This window comes from Chiloscyllium plagiosum, chromosome 23 (assembly GCF_004010195.1).
Source record: "Chiloscyllium plagiosum isolate BGI_BamShark_2017 chromosome 23, ASM401019v2, whole genome shotgun sequence".
Classification (NCBI taxonomy): Eukaryota; Metazoa; Chordata; class Chondrichthyes; order Orectolobiformes; family Hemiscylliidae; genus Chiloscyllium; species Chiloscyllium plagiosum.
Genome location: NC_057732.1, coordinates 10,331,338 through 10,344,215, shown reverse-complemented (window position 1 = coordinate 10,344,215; position 12,878 = coordinate 10,331,338). Strand labels below are relative to the sequence as shown.

Genomic DNA, 12,878 nt, shown 5'->3' with positions numbered 1-12,878 from the left:
GAGTATGTGTGAGAGTGAAGAGTATGTGTGTGTGTGAGAGTGAAGCATGTGTTTGTGTGACGTGAAGAGTGTGTGTGTGTGTGAATATGTGAGTGTGAACAGTGTGTGTGCATCTTTGTGTGTTTGTGTTGTTCCTTTTTGTTACCCAGCAGTATATTGAAAATGTTGTGTATCTGTATTGAACTCCTGCCCTCAGCAGCTCATAGCTGGGCTCTGCATAATTTAAAAACTGAAAATGAAGAATTAACCAAGCTTAGCTTTTCGTCACCAATATCTCTGGCTGTCAAGCAAGCTATTCATGTGCTTTTCTAATTTCCTCATCCTATTTTCCATCCATAGCAGCCTCAGCATAAAAGCAAAGGAAAAGCTGTAGCTCAGCAAAGTCATTACAATCGCAAGTATTAACAATGTTAGCAATCATAGAAGACAGATGTCTGTCTTTTATTTAGATTTGAACTAATACAGTGAAAGGATAACAAATCCTGCTCGACTGCAGAAAGGCAGACCAGTAAGAATGCAGATAGCTAGCTCCTTGAGTTGCCATTTCAAAACATCCAAGCTAACATTTCTTAGTCTTGCTTGGTAAAATGAGTTTGCTTTTGTGACTTAATTTTCCAACTATTCTGTAGAATAGCTCACCACAGTGTTCTTACACACCAGGAAGAGTCAAACTGCAAGAAAAAAAAGAACAAAGAAAATTACAGCACAAGAACAGGCCCATCGGCCCTCCAAGGCTGCGCCAATCCAGATCCTCTATCTAAACCTGTCATCTGTTTTCCAAAGATCTGGAGCCTTCTGCTCCCTGCCCATTCATGTACCTGTCTAGATATAGCTTAAATGACACTATCATGCCCACCTCTATCACCTCTGCTGGCAACATGTTCCAGGCACCCACCACCCTCTGCGTAAAGAACTTGCCACGTGTATCTCCCTTAAACTTTTCCCCTCTCACCTTGAAGTCATGACCCCGAGTAATTGAGACCCCACACTGGGAAAATGCTTCTTGCTATCCACCCTATCTATACCTCTCATGATTTTGTTAACTTCAATCAGGACCCCCTCAACCTCCGTCATCCTAATGAAAATAATCCTAATCTACACAACCCCTCTTCATAGTTAGCAATCTCCATGCCAGGCAACATCCTGGTGAACCTCCTCTGCACCCTCTCCAAAGCATTCACATCCTTCTGGTAATTGGTGAACAGAATTGTATGCAGTATTCCAAATGTAGTCGAACCAAAGTTTCATACCTATGTAACATAACCTGCAAACTCTTGTACTCAATACCCTGTCCGATAAAGGAAAGCGTGCCATATGCCTTCTTGACCACTCTATCGACCTGTGCTGCCACCTTCAGGGTACAATAGACCAGAACATCCAGATTTCTCTGTACCTTAATTTTCCCCAGAGCTTTTCCATTTACTGTAGGTTATCGCTGTAGAATTGGATCTTCTGAGATGCATCACCTCGCATTTGCCCGGACTGAACCCCATCTGCCATTCTTCCACCCAACTCTCCAATCTGACAGTCCCCTTCACTATCTGCTACTCCACCAATCTTCGTGTCATCTGCAAACTTGCTAATCAGACCACCTATACCTTCCTCCAGATCATTGATATGTATTACAAACAATAGTGGTCCCAGCACAGATCTCTGTGGAACATCATTGGTCACAGTTCTCTATTTTAAGAAACTCCCTTCTACTACTACTCTCTGTCTCCTGTTACCTAGCCAGTTCTCTATCCATCTAGCTAGTACACACTGGACTCCATGCAACTTCATCCATCAGCCTACCACTTGGAACCTTATCAAACATCTTAAGTCCATGTATATGACATCTACAACCCTTTCCTCATCAATTAACTTTGTCACTTCCTCAAAGAATTCTATTAAGTTGGTAAGCCATGACCTTCCCTGCACAAAACTTTGCTGCCTATAACTGATAAGCCCATTTTCTTGCAAATATAAATAAATCCTATCCCTCAGCATCTTCTCCATCAGCTTCCCCACCACTGACATCAGGATCACTGGTCTATAATTACCTGGATTATCCCTGCTACCCTTCTTTAACAAGGGGACAACATTAGCAATTCTCCAATCCTTCAGGACCTCATCCATGTTCAAGGATGCTGCAAAAGTATCTTTTAAGGACCTAGCTATTTCCTGTCTCATTTCCCTCAGTAACTTTGGTTAGATCCCATCTGGACCTGGGGACTTGTCCACCTTAATGCCTTTTAGAATATCCAACACCTCCTCCCTCCTCATGCCGACTTGACCTCGAGTAATCAAACATCTATTTCCTAACCTCAACAGCCATCATGTCCCTCTGCTCAATAAATATCACGCAAAGTACTCATTAAGAATCTCACCCATTTTCTTTGACTCCACACATAATTTTTCTCCTTTGTCCTTAAGTGAGGGAACCCTTTCTCTAGTTACCCTCTTGCTCCTTTTATACGAATAAAAGGTTTCAGGATTTTCCTTAACCCTGTTTGCTAAAGATATTTCATAACCCCTTTTAGCCTTCTTAATTCCTGGTTTCAGATTGGTCGTACTTTCCCGACATTCTTCCAAAACTTTGTCTGTTTACAGTCACCTAAACCTTATGTATGCTTCATTTTTCCTCTTAGCTAGTCACACAATTTTACCTGTCATCCATGGTTTTCTAATCATGCCAATTCTATCCTTCATTTTCACAGGGGCATGTCTATCCTGCAGTCTAATCAACCTCTGTTTAAAAGCCTCCTACATATCAAATGTGGATATACCCTCAAACCGCTGCTCCCATCTACATTCCCCAGCTCCTGCCAAATTATGCTATAGTTGGCCTTCCTCCAGTTTAGCACTCTTCCTTTTGGATCACTCTTGTCTTTGTCCATGAGTATTCTAAAACATACAGAATTGTGATCACTATTCCCAAAGTTTTCCCCTACTGAAACTTCAACCACCTGGCCAGGCTCATTCCCCAATACCAGGTCCAGTATGGCCCCTTCACGAGTTGAACTATTTACATACTGCTCCATAAAACCCTCCTAGATGCTCTTACAAATTCTACTCCATCTAAACTTCTAACACTAAGTGAATCCCAGTCAATACTGGGAAAATTAAAATCTCTCTTCCCCACCACTCTGTTGCTCTTACCTCTTTACATAATCTGTCTACATATTTGTACTTCTATCTCACACTCTCTGTTGGAGGTCTGTAGTACAGCCTCAAACATTGTTACAGCACCCTTTCTATTTATGAGCTCTGCCCATATTGCCTCACTGCTCGAGTCCTCATAGTGCCCTCCTTCAGCACAGCTGGGATATCCTCTCTGACCAGTAGCACAACTCCTCCACCCCTTTTACCTCCCTCTCTATCCCACTTGAAGCATCGATATCCTGAGCTATTTAGTTGCGAATATTGCCTTTCCCTCAACCAAGTCTCAGCAATTACTATAACAACATACTCCTAGGTATTAATATAAGCCCTAAATTCATCTGCCTTACCTACTACACTTCTCGCATTAAAACAAATGCACCTCAGGCCACCCTGTCCCTTTGCATTCATCATTTGTTCCCTGCCTACTCTTCCCATTGGTCATGCTGACTTCATGCTGGTTCCTTACAGAAACAGGACACCCATTAAGAGAGTATGTGCCATGACAATTGCATCGTTATTTGGTGAGCCAGGTGTGTGATATGCACGAAGCTTGTTACTGTTCTCAACCATCTCCAAAATAACTTTTAAAGAAATTGATAAAAGTAGACTTTCCATTTTCCAGATATGTTGTAAGTGTACTCTGTTCTTCCAGGTCATAGCTTCAGGCTACAATAGCCAAATGTTAAGGACTCCCAACAGTGCAGTTTGATACTTTTGAAAACCAATGGTCTAAGGCCATGCCTCTTACCAGCACAGAGCAGTGGTAATCCTCACACACTTTGGATCATCCTGTGCATCATAACAACATTGGCCTTGCCAGATGATCTGATATTGAGGGGAAACATTCCTTTGTACCCAACCCAACCGTGAGCTTAACCAGAATCTCCTCTCCTGCCTTTCCAGAATTAAAGTGTTGCAAGGATTTTGGTTTGTTTTAACATAATCTGTTCATGGCATGTGAACTTTGTTGACGAGGCCAGCATTCATTGCCTATTGCTAATTGCCTTTAGTGTTATGGACCACAGCTTACAGAAAACACTAGTGAGTAACAGACAGGGTTATTAACGTACAAGTTGCCCAGCAAATTCATAGAATTAAATTATATATTATGACCTGTGAATTTCAGAACTTTCTGGGTCAATATATATGTCAACCATTTGCTTCAGGGAGAAAGTGAGTATTGCAAATGCTGGAGATCAGAGTCGAAGAGTGTAGTGCTGGAAAAGCACAGTAGGTCATGCAGCATCCGGGAAGCAAGAGAGTTGATGCTTATGCCTGAACCATTGACTTTCCTGCTCCTTGGATGCTGCCTGACCAGCTGTGCTTTTCCAGCACCACACTCTTTGACTCGAATAATTTGCTTCACACAAACAGCATCATGCCCTTAAGAATTTTCTAGATTTGGTTACTAATTCTTGAGTTAACTTGCTGCAGGAGGTTAAACCTGTTAATTAACAGCATAATTCCCCTTTAAGGCTGTGACAATTATTAACGGCAGCCAATCAAGATCTCTGGCCCAGAAAAGGAATAATTTAAACAGTAGAATAGACAGTAAATTTAAATAGTAGATTTAAACACTAGTTCCTTCAGGCAGTGAATTATTACTGGAAATTTGAATGTTTTTCTCTTGTTTTTCCCTTCTTCTCTTCATGCAATCTTTTGTATCTGTTTCTTTCTCATTCTGCATCTGATCTCATTCTATCTCACCTCTTTATTTCTCAAAGCTAACATTTCACTGGCTAAGGTGATACGTTGTTGGCCACAGCATTCACTAGGTTTCCAGATGCTTAAGCCATGGTGTCACCAAGTCATACTTTAAGCAAGTTATTTCAAATTAGGTTCAATCTGAGGGTGCAGGAAAAGGTTTAAGTAAAGATAGACAATGCTTACATCATCATCCCACTCGAGTAAGTTCCCCATGATGTGCTAATAATAAGAAAGATTTGTAGATCAAGATCAGACCAAGTAAATATAGGATGCAGATACCTATAATAGATGAGAAAAATAGCACAATTCCAGATTTCTGGGGGCCACTGTGTGCAAAGAAATGGCATTGTTTGTAATTTGTGCTTCTGGTACTGACTCTGTAATTTAGCAATAACAGATCTGTCATTCTTGCCTGTTCAGATGCTGTCAGCTGGACTTCCTGAGCTGGCTGAAGTCCAGGACCTGAAGTACGTTTACAATAACTTGCGACCAAAGGACTCGGATGCACAGGCCACCTCTTACTTCACAAGGTTGAAAGTTGAGCTTTTGCTTTTCCTATCTACTATGCTACTTGTCCCAGCTCCTCCTCTGTCTAAATTTGATAAATTTAGTGAAATAAGTTTGTACCATAGACCAGACAGCTAATTACACCAACCCTTAACAAATAAGCTTTATAATTAATACAGTAAAATGGTTGATTAATGAAGCAAAGCAGTCAATGGCTGGGACGATGTTCAAGGTTCTCCAGAATTACTTGGCAGTAAGCCCTCCCCAGTCAATCATTTAAATGTAGAAGGGTTGCTGAGAAATATGTCATAGCGTAAGTGTTGCATTAATAGGGATTATGTGAATTAACACTTTACAGTCATGTATTTCAAAAAGAAAATTGAATACAATCAATAGGACTCCAGGTTGATAAATGAAATTTGGAACAGAATATTTAATATGTGGAGCAGTTTGTATTATCTATGATGGCTAAGCTTTTGCAATTCCTTTGCTGAAAAAAAATGCAATCCATCAGGTCCAGGAGACTATTGGCCTTTAACACCCCATGTTCCCCCCGCCCCCCCCCCCCCCCAGTTTTCCCCAGAATCTTTCTCTACTGATAGTTCTTGTGTTTATTTTCTCCCTTCCTCCCTCATCACTATACAGTAATCCCTTGATTATTTAGTATTTCGTGAATGCTTTCGTACACTCTGATGACAGGTGCAAAATATTTACTCAATCCCTCTGCCATTTACTGGTTCCCATTACTTATTTCCCCAGCGTCATTTCCTAAATATATCATACATTTTCAATACATTTTTAAATATCGATTGTAAATATATTAACCATTGGTGCCTACTAAATGAGCTTCGTCACAAATCACCAATGAAAGCTGAAAATCAATACTCAGACATAAGATGTACAGAGTTTATACAAAATAAGGAGCAAATCGAAGTCCCTCTACAGCGCAGAAGTAATTGTAAAAGATTCACAATTATTCACCATTACAATCACTGAACAGATTGCGTGAAATTCAACTGAACTCACAATGCATAACTATTAAAATTCAGGCCAGTGCACTGGAAATGTTCCAGTGTAATTGAAGGTGTTTATTGGATGTTGATAGTGTCTAACATTCTATGACAGAGACCAGTGAAATTGATTCTTTTCATCACCAGCTTGATAAAGGAGAGCCTGAGAAGCTTACCAGTGAAGATCAATTTTGTCGCCCACATCTTAGCACAGATGAAATTGGTAGGCCCAGATGTCCAGCCAAGCCTGACCTTTGCACCAGAAAAGTATACGTTAGAGACAGACGGTCTAATAAGCTGTGTGGCAGTGTGTGGTTATGAGAAGAAAATTGTTCCTCCTAAGGATTATGTAAGTACTATGGAGATTTAGACATATGCTTAACACTGGGTTGACAGTAGACTTGAAAAATTTTATAATTATGAGTTTTGGAAAATTCTTTCTGAGACAAACTCACTTTTAGTTTTAAGAAATCACTCAGTCTCTTTTTAAAAGGTAAAACTGAATGTGCAGGGTGCAACAGGAACAGAGGTTATTGAAAGTCCACAAGCAGTTCATACTTCATATTAATATATGCAAATTCAGTAACTACATTGCACTTGGCTGTAGCAGTGAGAGTTTAATTTTCTTTGGAAACCAGATGCAGATTGTGTGGTTTCCAAGGTCTTGCAAGGGGTGGAGATGATCCTGAAACTGGTTCCAGTGCCAAGTTCAACTGATTCGGAAACTAAGTTAGAGGCTACAATGAGCACTGCCCACAACTCAGGACAACTCAACAAGGCTTCTTCAGCAAGATTTCACAAACACAGGCCCTCCATTACTTCGAAGGCAAGGGGGCAGTAGATAGCTGGAAACATCACCACCTGTAATCCCCCTGCCAAATTACAAACCATCATAAATAACACCTCTACCTTACTGTGGCTGGGTCAAAATCCTGGAAATCTCTCCCAAACAACACTGTGGGTGTATTTACACTGGACTGCACATGTTCAAGAAAAGGGCAACTTTCTCTAGGGCAACAATTAAGGAATAAAGAAAGACATGGTTAGCAAGAAAATCAGAGACACCCACATCCCAAAATGAATTCATCACCTGATGAAGGAGCGTCGCTCCGAAAGCTAGTATGCTTCCAATTAAACTTGTTGCACTATAACCTGGTGTTGTGTGATTTTTAACTTTGTACACCCCAGTCCAACACCGGCATCTCCAAATCATGATAGTGTAGTTCACTTTGAGAAGTCATGTGTTGAAGCCTCCAGAAATCGGCCCAACAGAATTGCCAACCCTACCAGCTGAGATTACGTGATCACAGAATGTTTACAACATCATTTGGGTGTAAAACCTAAAAACATATTAAATGGGCAATACTGAAATCCAACACAGCTGGAAACATAAAGCAAGCTGACTTGAATAATCCCACTCACACAGTGTTTACAGAGCACAAAGGACCCACTTTCCTTGCAAGCAAATCATAACTCTTTTAGATTTGACTTATGGTTGACCCAGTGAATTAATTAGCTGCAGATGAGAGCGCTACATTCCAATGCAATGTTTTAGACAACATCTTTCCTCTTTTAATATATCTGGGGACTCTGCAAATGCAGTTATTTTGCAAAGAAACCTCACTCAGCAAGCTGAAAAACGCTGATAACTAAGTGGAAAATGCACAGAGGTCAGGAAGGTTACATTCTATCAACCTTTAAGTAGCTCAAGAGTGCTGCTTGTCAGATGCCATAAACCCCAGTAATGAGCATTGCGCTGAAATCTTGGAATATATTGTGCAAGGCTCCTACCACACAGTTAATCAGCTTGAAGTCATGCAGGTAGAATCTATCTGATTTTCCTAACTACTCCTACATCTGACTTCATTTCAGTTTTATAAGATACAAGTGGAACGAGCAGGGCAGAGTCAGGCTTCCTTCATTGAAAGAAACTTCAATCAATTTGTTGAACTCAACAAACAGCTTCACTGCTGCTTTCCAGCATCTGAGTTACCGAGGTAAGGAATGATGATTAGGTAGTTTGGCACACTAAAGACACTTCCTTTAAAATATCATCCAGTCCATTCCCCTGCTGTGCAACTACCCCTCGATCCTGTAATGTCTAATTCTCTGTCCTCACCCTGTCTTGAGGACTGCCCTTTACTCCCCTCACTGCTATCAGGTACCTCTTTGACAATCTAACTTTCACGCTGCCTTGCTCTTCAGTAAAGATAGAAGCTCCTTCTCCCCCTTACTCAGTTATCTTGTCACGGGGACAGGAAATCTCAATATTCCCACCACAGCAGATGGTGGAATTTGAGTTAAATAAAGAATCTGGAAGTAAGGATCTAATGATAACCATGAAGCCATTGTCAATTGCCAGAAAAACCCATTTGGTTCACTACTGTCTTGTAGGGAAGCAAATTTGCCATCCTTACCTGGTCTGGCGTACATGTTTCTCCAGACTCATGGCAATGTGGTTGACTCTTAACTGCCCTCTGGGCAATTAGCGATGGACAATAAATGCTGGCTTAGCCAGAGATATTCACAGCCCATGAGTGAATAAAAAAGAAATGAGAGTTCTCAAGCTTTTAGCCAACAGAGAGGTGGCAGTAAAATCCAAATCAGAGTTGTGTTTTGAGCCCACCACATCGGTGAGGAAAACCATGTTGTTAACTTAGGAGTCTACTCTGTGGGCCTGCAGGGTCCCTTATTTAAATTTGGTTGTGAGAACTGAAAAAGGCCTTCTCCAGGCACCCACTAATGCCCAACTGCACAGCCTGGAATGGCCACTCAGAGACAGCATGAAACTTAGAAAACAAATTTGCCAAATAGTTGCATCTGGCTCCAATATAGAGGGTATGTTTCCTCTTGTAGAAGTCAACATTACTACAGCTCCGAAGAAGTCATACCAGAATCAAAATGTTAATTCTATTTCTCTCTCTCCACAGCTGCTGCTAGATCTGCTGAGTTTCTCTTGCATTTTCTGTTTCAGATTTCCAGCATCTGCATGATTTTGCTTCTATGTGGCATTAACCTTCCTGCTTCTTGCTTCACAATTTCAATGGCTGCCACCGAATGAATTTCTTGACTTTTTCCACTGAGTCATTTCATTCAGTAGGATTTTACACGTCTGAATTTTGGAAATGGGACCATTTAAGGCTTGCGTATGCTCAGGGTTTCTTTATGCCACCTATGTCCTTTGATAACCATGAGAACACTCATTTCTTTTTTATTCACTCATTGGCCATGAATATCTCTGGCTAAGCCAGCATTTATTGTTCATCCCGAATTGCCCAGAGGGCAGTTAAGAGTCAACCACATTGCTGTTGGTCTGGAGAAACATGTACACCAGACCAGGTAAGGATGGCAAATTTGCTTCTCTACAGGACATTAGTGAACCAAATGGGTTTTTCTGGCAATTGACAATGGCTTCATGGTTAACAATTGTCCATCAACTGAATTAATGTGATGTCAATGCAACTTGAGACTGCCAGGTTGCTGTGTGAAATTGAGCAGCGCGATGAATTTGTATAGCTGTATTTGCATGGGAGCTGAAGAATTTGCTTTCGTGTTTCATCAGCCTGTGAGTTTCAAAATGAGAAACAGACCTTCACAATTCAAGTGTTGAAAGCTGGGTGCTGGAGGAATGTGTGAATTAGTTTCTTGTTTCTGGCCTTGCCTGTAATGATTTATTTAAATGTCCACACATTGACATTTATTTTGCTTTTTCATGTAGAAGGTGATAATAGCTACAAGAGCTGTAAACCATGCTGCTGATTTTTCTATATTGAATGCATGGCTAAAGAGGATACTGTTCCCTCAGCAGGATTTACGCATTTCTTATCCTTCTAACATGAAGAGCATAATTTTATTTGCCCTCAGTATGGGCCTACTTGCATCTCACCAATTATTATCACTACACATACTGAACCTGCTGCTCACTTGGAGTTTCCTGCCAAATAAAGATCCTCAGTGATGTGCATGTCCAGTTCATGCCTGAGGGGAAAAAGGAGAAATCCACTTTTCTTTTTCTCTGTTTCTTTTCCTTTCCTCAGCAGCCCATCACCGCAAAACATCACCCATCCTTCGACCAGTCCATGGTGTTTAATCTGTGTCAAGAATTAAATCTTTGGGTGGCTATTCATACTAACATCAGGCCTTTCAGTGTGGGTCCCATACATAGTTACAATGTTTACCCTTGGAACCCACATGTATTACATAGTGAATGAAACCAGGCCAAAATTGCACATGCAATTATTCTCTAGGAGGTATTGGAATGCACGAAAAAACTTTCCCCACCCCAATGTCTCAAACTGATAGTTACAAGTTATAGTGGCTCATTAAGTCCCAGCTTCTCTTTCTTTTAGCACCTTTGCTATTAAATGTTTTTCAGAAGTGGAGAAATTAAACTTTTGCACCCTGAGCCTGACTTGTCTATCAAAAGAAAAGTTCAGATTTCTCTCACAGTTTCTTGTAGTTGGTGTTATGGAAATATTGGGAATCTGATGACTTTAGCAAATCAAGTCTGCAATACTCCAGGGTACTGGATGATTTACTGGCTCACAGATGGGAGCTGGAGTGTTAGTTCTGTTATTGGGAGCAGGGAGTTCCTCCGTCCACAAGCCAACACTTCGTCATTGTTCACTGAGAACTTCCCTGAGGTGCACTGTACTCCTGCAATCTCCTCATGCAGAAGGCCTCTAAGGCTAGGTGCAGTTCCAGAAGATACTAGTACCCATGACATCAGAGTAACCATTGGAATTGCACCCTGCGTATCCTGCGGGACAATGCTAAGACTACTCTAATTGGCTTAAACCAAAATTATGTTTCTTATTTCTGTAATTATTATCCTATAATAATACCCCTTTCTGTAATTAATATAAAATTATATAATTAACAAGAAAAACTAGAGAATAAAAAGTAGAACAAAGCTAAAATGTCTCAAAGACAAAGGAATGAGACCGGACAAACCACTGAGCATGAACCAAGACAGTACTAACGACAATGACAAATTTAGCCCTGCTAATCTTGCAAAGTCTTCCGTACTGACATCTTGGGCTAATGGCAACATTGGGAGAGCTGTCCCACAGACTTGTCAAACAACAACCTGACACAGTTGTACTCATGGAATCATATCTTACAGACAATGTCCCAGACACCACCATCACTATCCCTTGGTATATCCTGTCCCACTGACTGCATAGACCTAAAAGGTGGCAGCATAGTGGTATAGGGGAGCGAGGGTGTTGCCCTGGGAGTTCTCAACATTGACTCCCAACCCCATGAAGTTTCATGGCATCAAGTCAAATGTCTGCAAGGAAACCTTTTGCTAGTTACCACATATTGCATCTGCTCAGCTGATGAATCAGTGCTTCTCCATGTTCAGCACCAGCTAGGGGAAGCACTAAGAGAGGGTAAGGACACAGAATGCACTCTTTGTGGAAGGGGCTTCATTATCCACCACTGGCACTAGCTCAGCAATGTCACCACCAACTGAGCTGGGCAAATCTGAAGGGAAAAGGCTGCTAGACCAGTGGCCTGTGGCCAACAAGATGGAAAAAAAAACTTGACCTCATCTTCATCAATCTGCCTATCACAGATGCATCTGTCCATAACAGAATTGGTAGAAGTGACCATCATGCAGTCTTTGTGGAGACTAAGATCTGTTTTCACATTGAGAATACCCTCCAACATGTTGTGTGGTGCTATCACTGTGCTAGATGGGACAGACTTCAAACAGATCTAGCAACTCAAGACTCTGTATCCATGAGACACTGTGGCCCATCAGCAACCACAGACCATTACTGACAAGCCGGGGGATCTACTCTGGTTCAATGGCAAGTGTAGGAGGGCATGGCAGGAACAGCACCTAAAAATGAGGTGTCAAGGTGATGAAGATACAACACAGGACTACTTCGGTACCAGTCAGCATATCTGCAAGCAGCAGACGTAGCCAATTCCACAAAGAACTGCCAAATCAAGATGTGAATGGTGGTGAACAATTAAATAGCTCACGGGAGGAGGAGATTCTACCAATATGAAGGGGAGTACAGTGCAATAAAGCAAAGGTCAAGTGTGAAACCTTGCAATAACCTTCAGATAAAAGTGCTGAGTGGATGATCCATCTCAGCCTTCTCTAGGTGTCCCATCACAGATGCCAGTCTTCAGCCAATTCAATTCATTCCACCTGATATCAAGAAATAGATTAGGGAGAACACAAAGGCATTTTACACTTATGTGAGGAATAAGAGAATGGTCAAAGAAAGAGTAGGGCCGATCAGGGATAGCATAGGGAACTTGTGTTGGAGTCTGACGAGTTAGGGGAAGCCCTAAATTAGTTTTTTGCTTCTGTCTTTATGAAAGAAACAAACTTTGTAGTGAATGAAACCTTTGAAGACCAGGTGTGCATGCTGGAATGGATAGAGATAGAAGAAGCTGATGTGCTGAAAATTTTGTCAAACATTAAGATTGACAAGTCGCCAGGCCCGGACCAGATTTGTCCTCGGCTACTTTGGGAAACGAGAAATG

General features: G+C 41.3%; 1 protein-coding gene across 2 annotated transcripts in view; it reads left to right on the top strand.

The window, feature by feature from the left end:
• Window positions 1–12,878, top strand: part of LOC122561603 (phosphatidylinositol 4-phosphate 3-kinase C2 domain-containing subunit beta-like) — a 217,954-nt gene that overhangs the window by 155,788 nt on the left and 49,288 nt on the right. For both annotated transcript variants that reach the window (XM_043713462.1, XM_043713463.1), the window contains 3 exons: window positions 5,272–5,381; window positions 6,516–6,717; window positions 8,241–8,365. In XM_043713462.1, coding sequence (XP_043569397.1) covers window positions 5,272–5,381; window positions 6,516–6,717; window positions 8,241–8,365 — 437 coding nt within the window. The remainder of the gene's footprint in view (window positions 1–5,271; window positions 5,382–6,515; window positions 6,718–8,240; window positions 8,366–12,878) is intronic.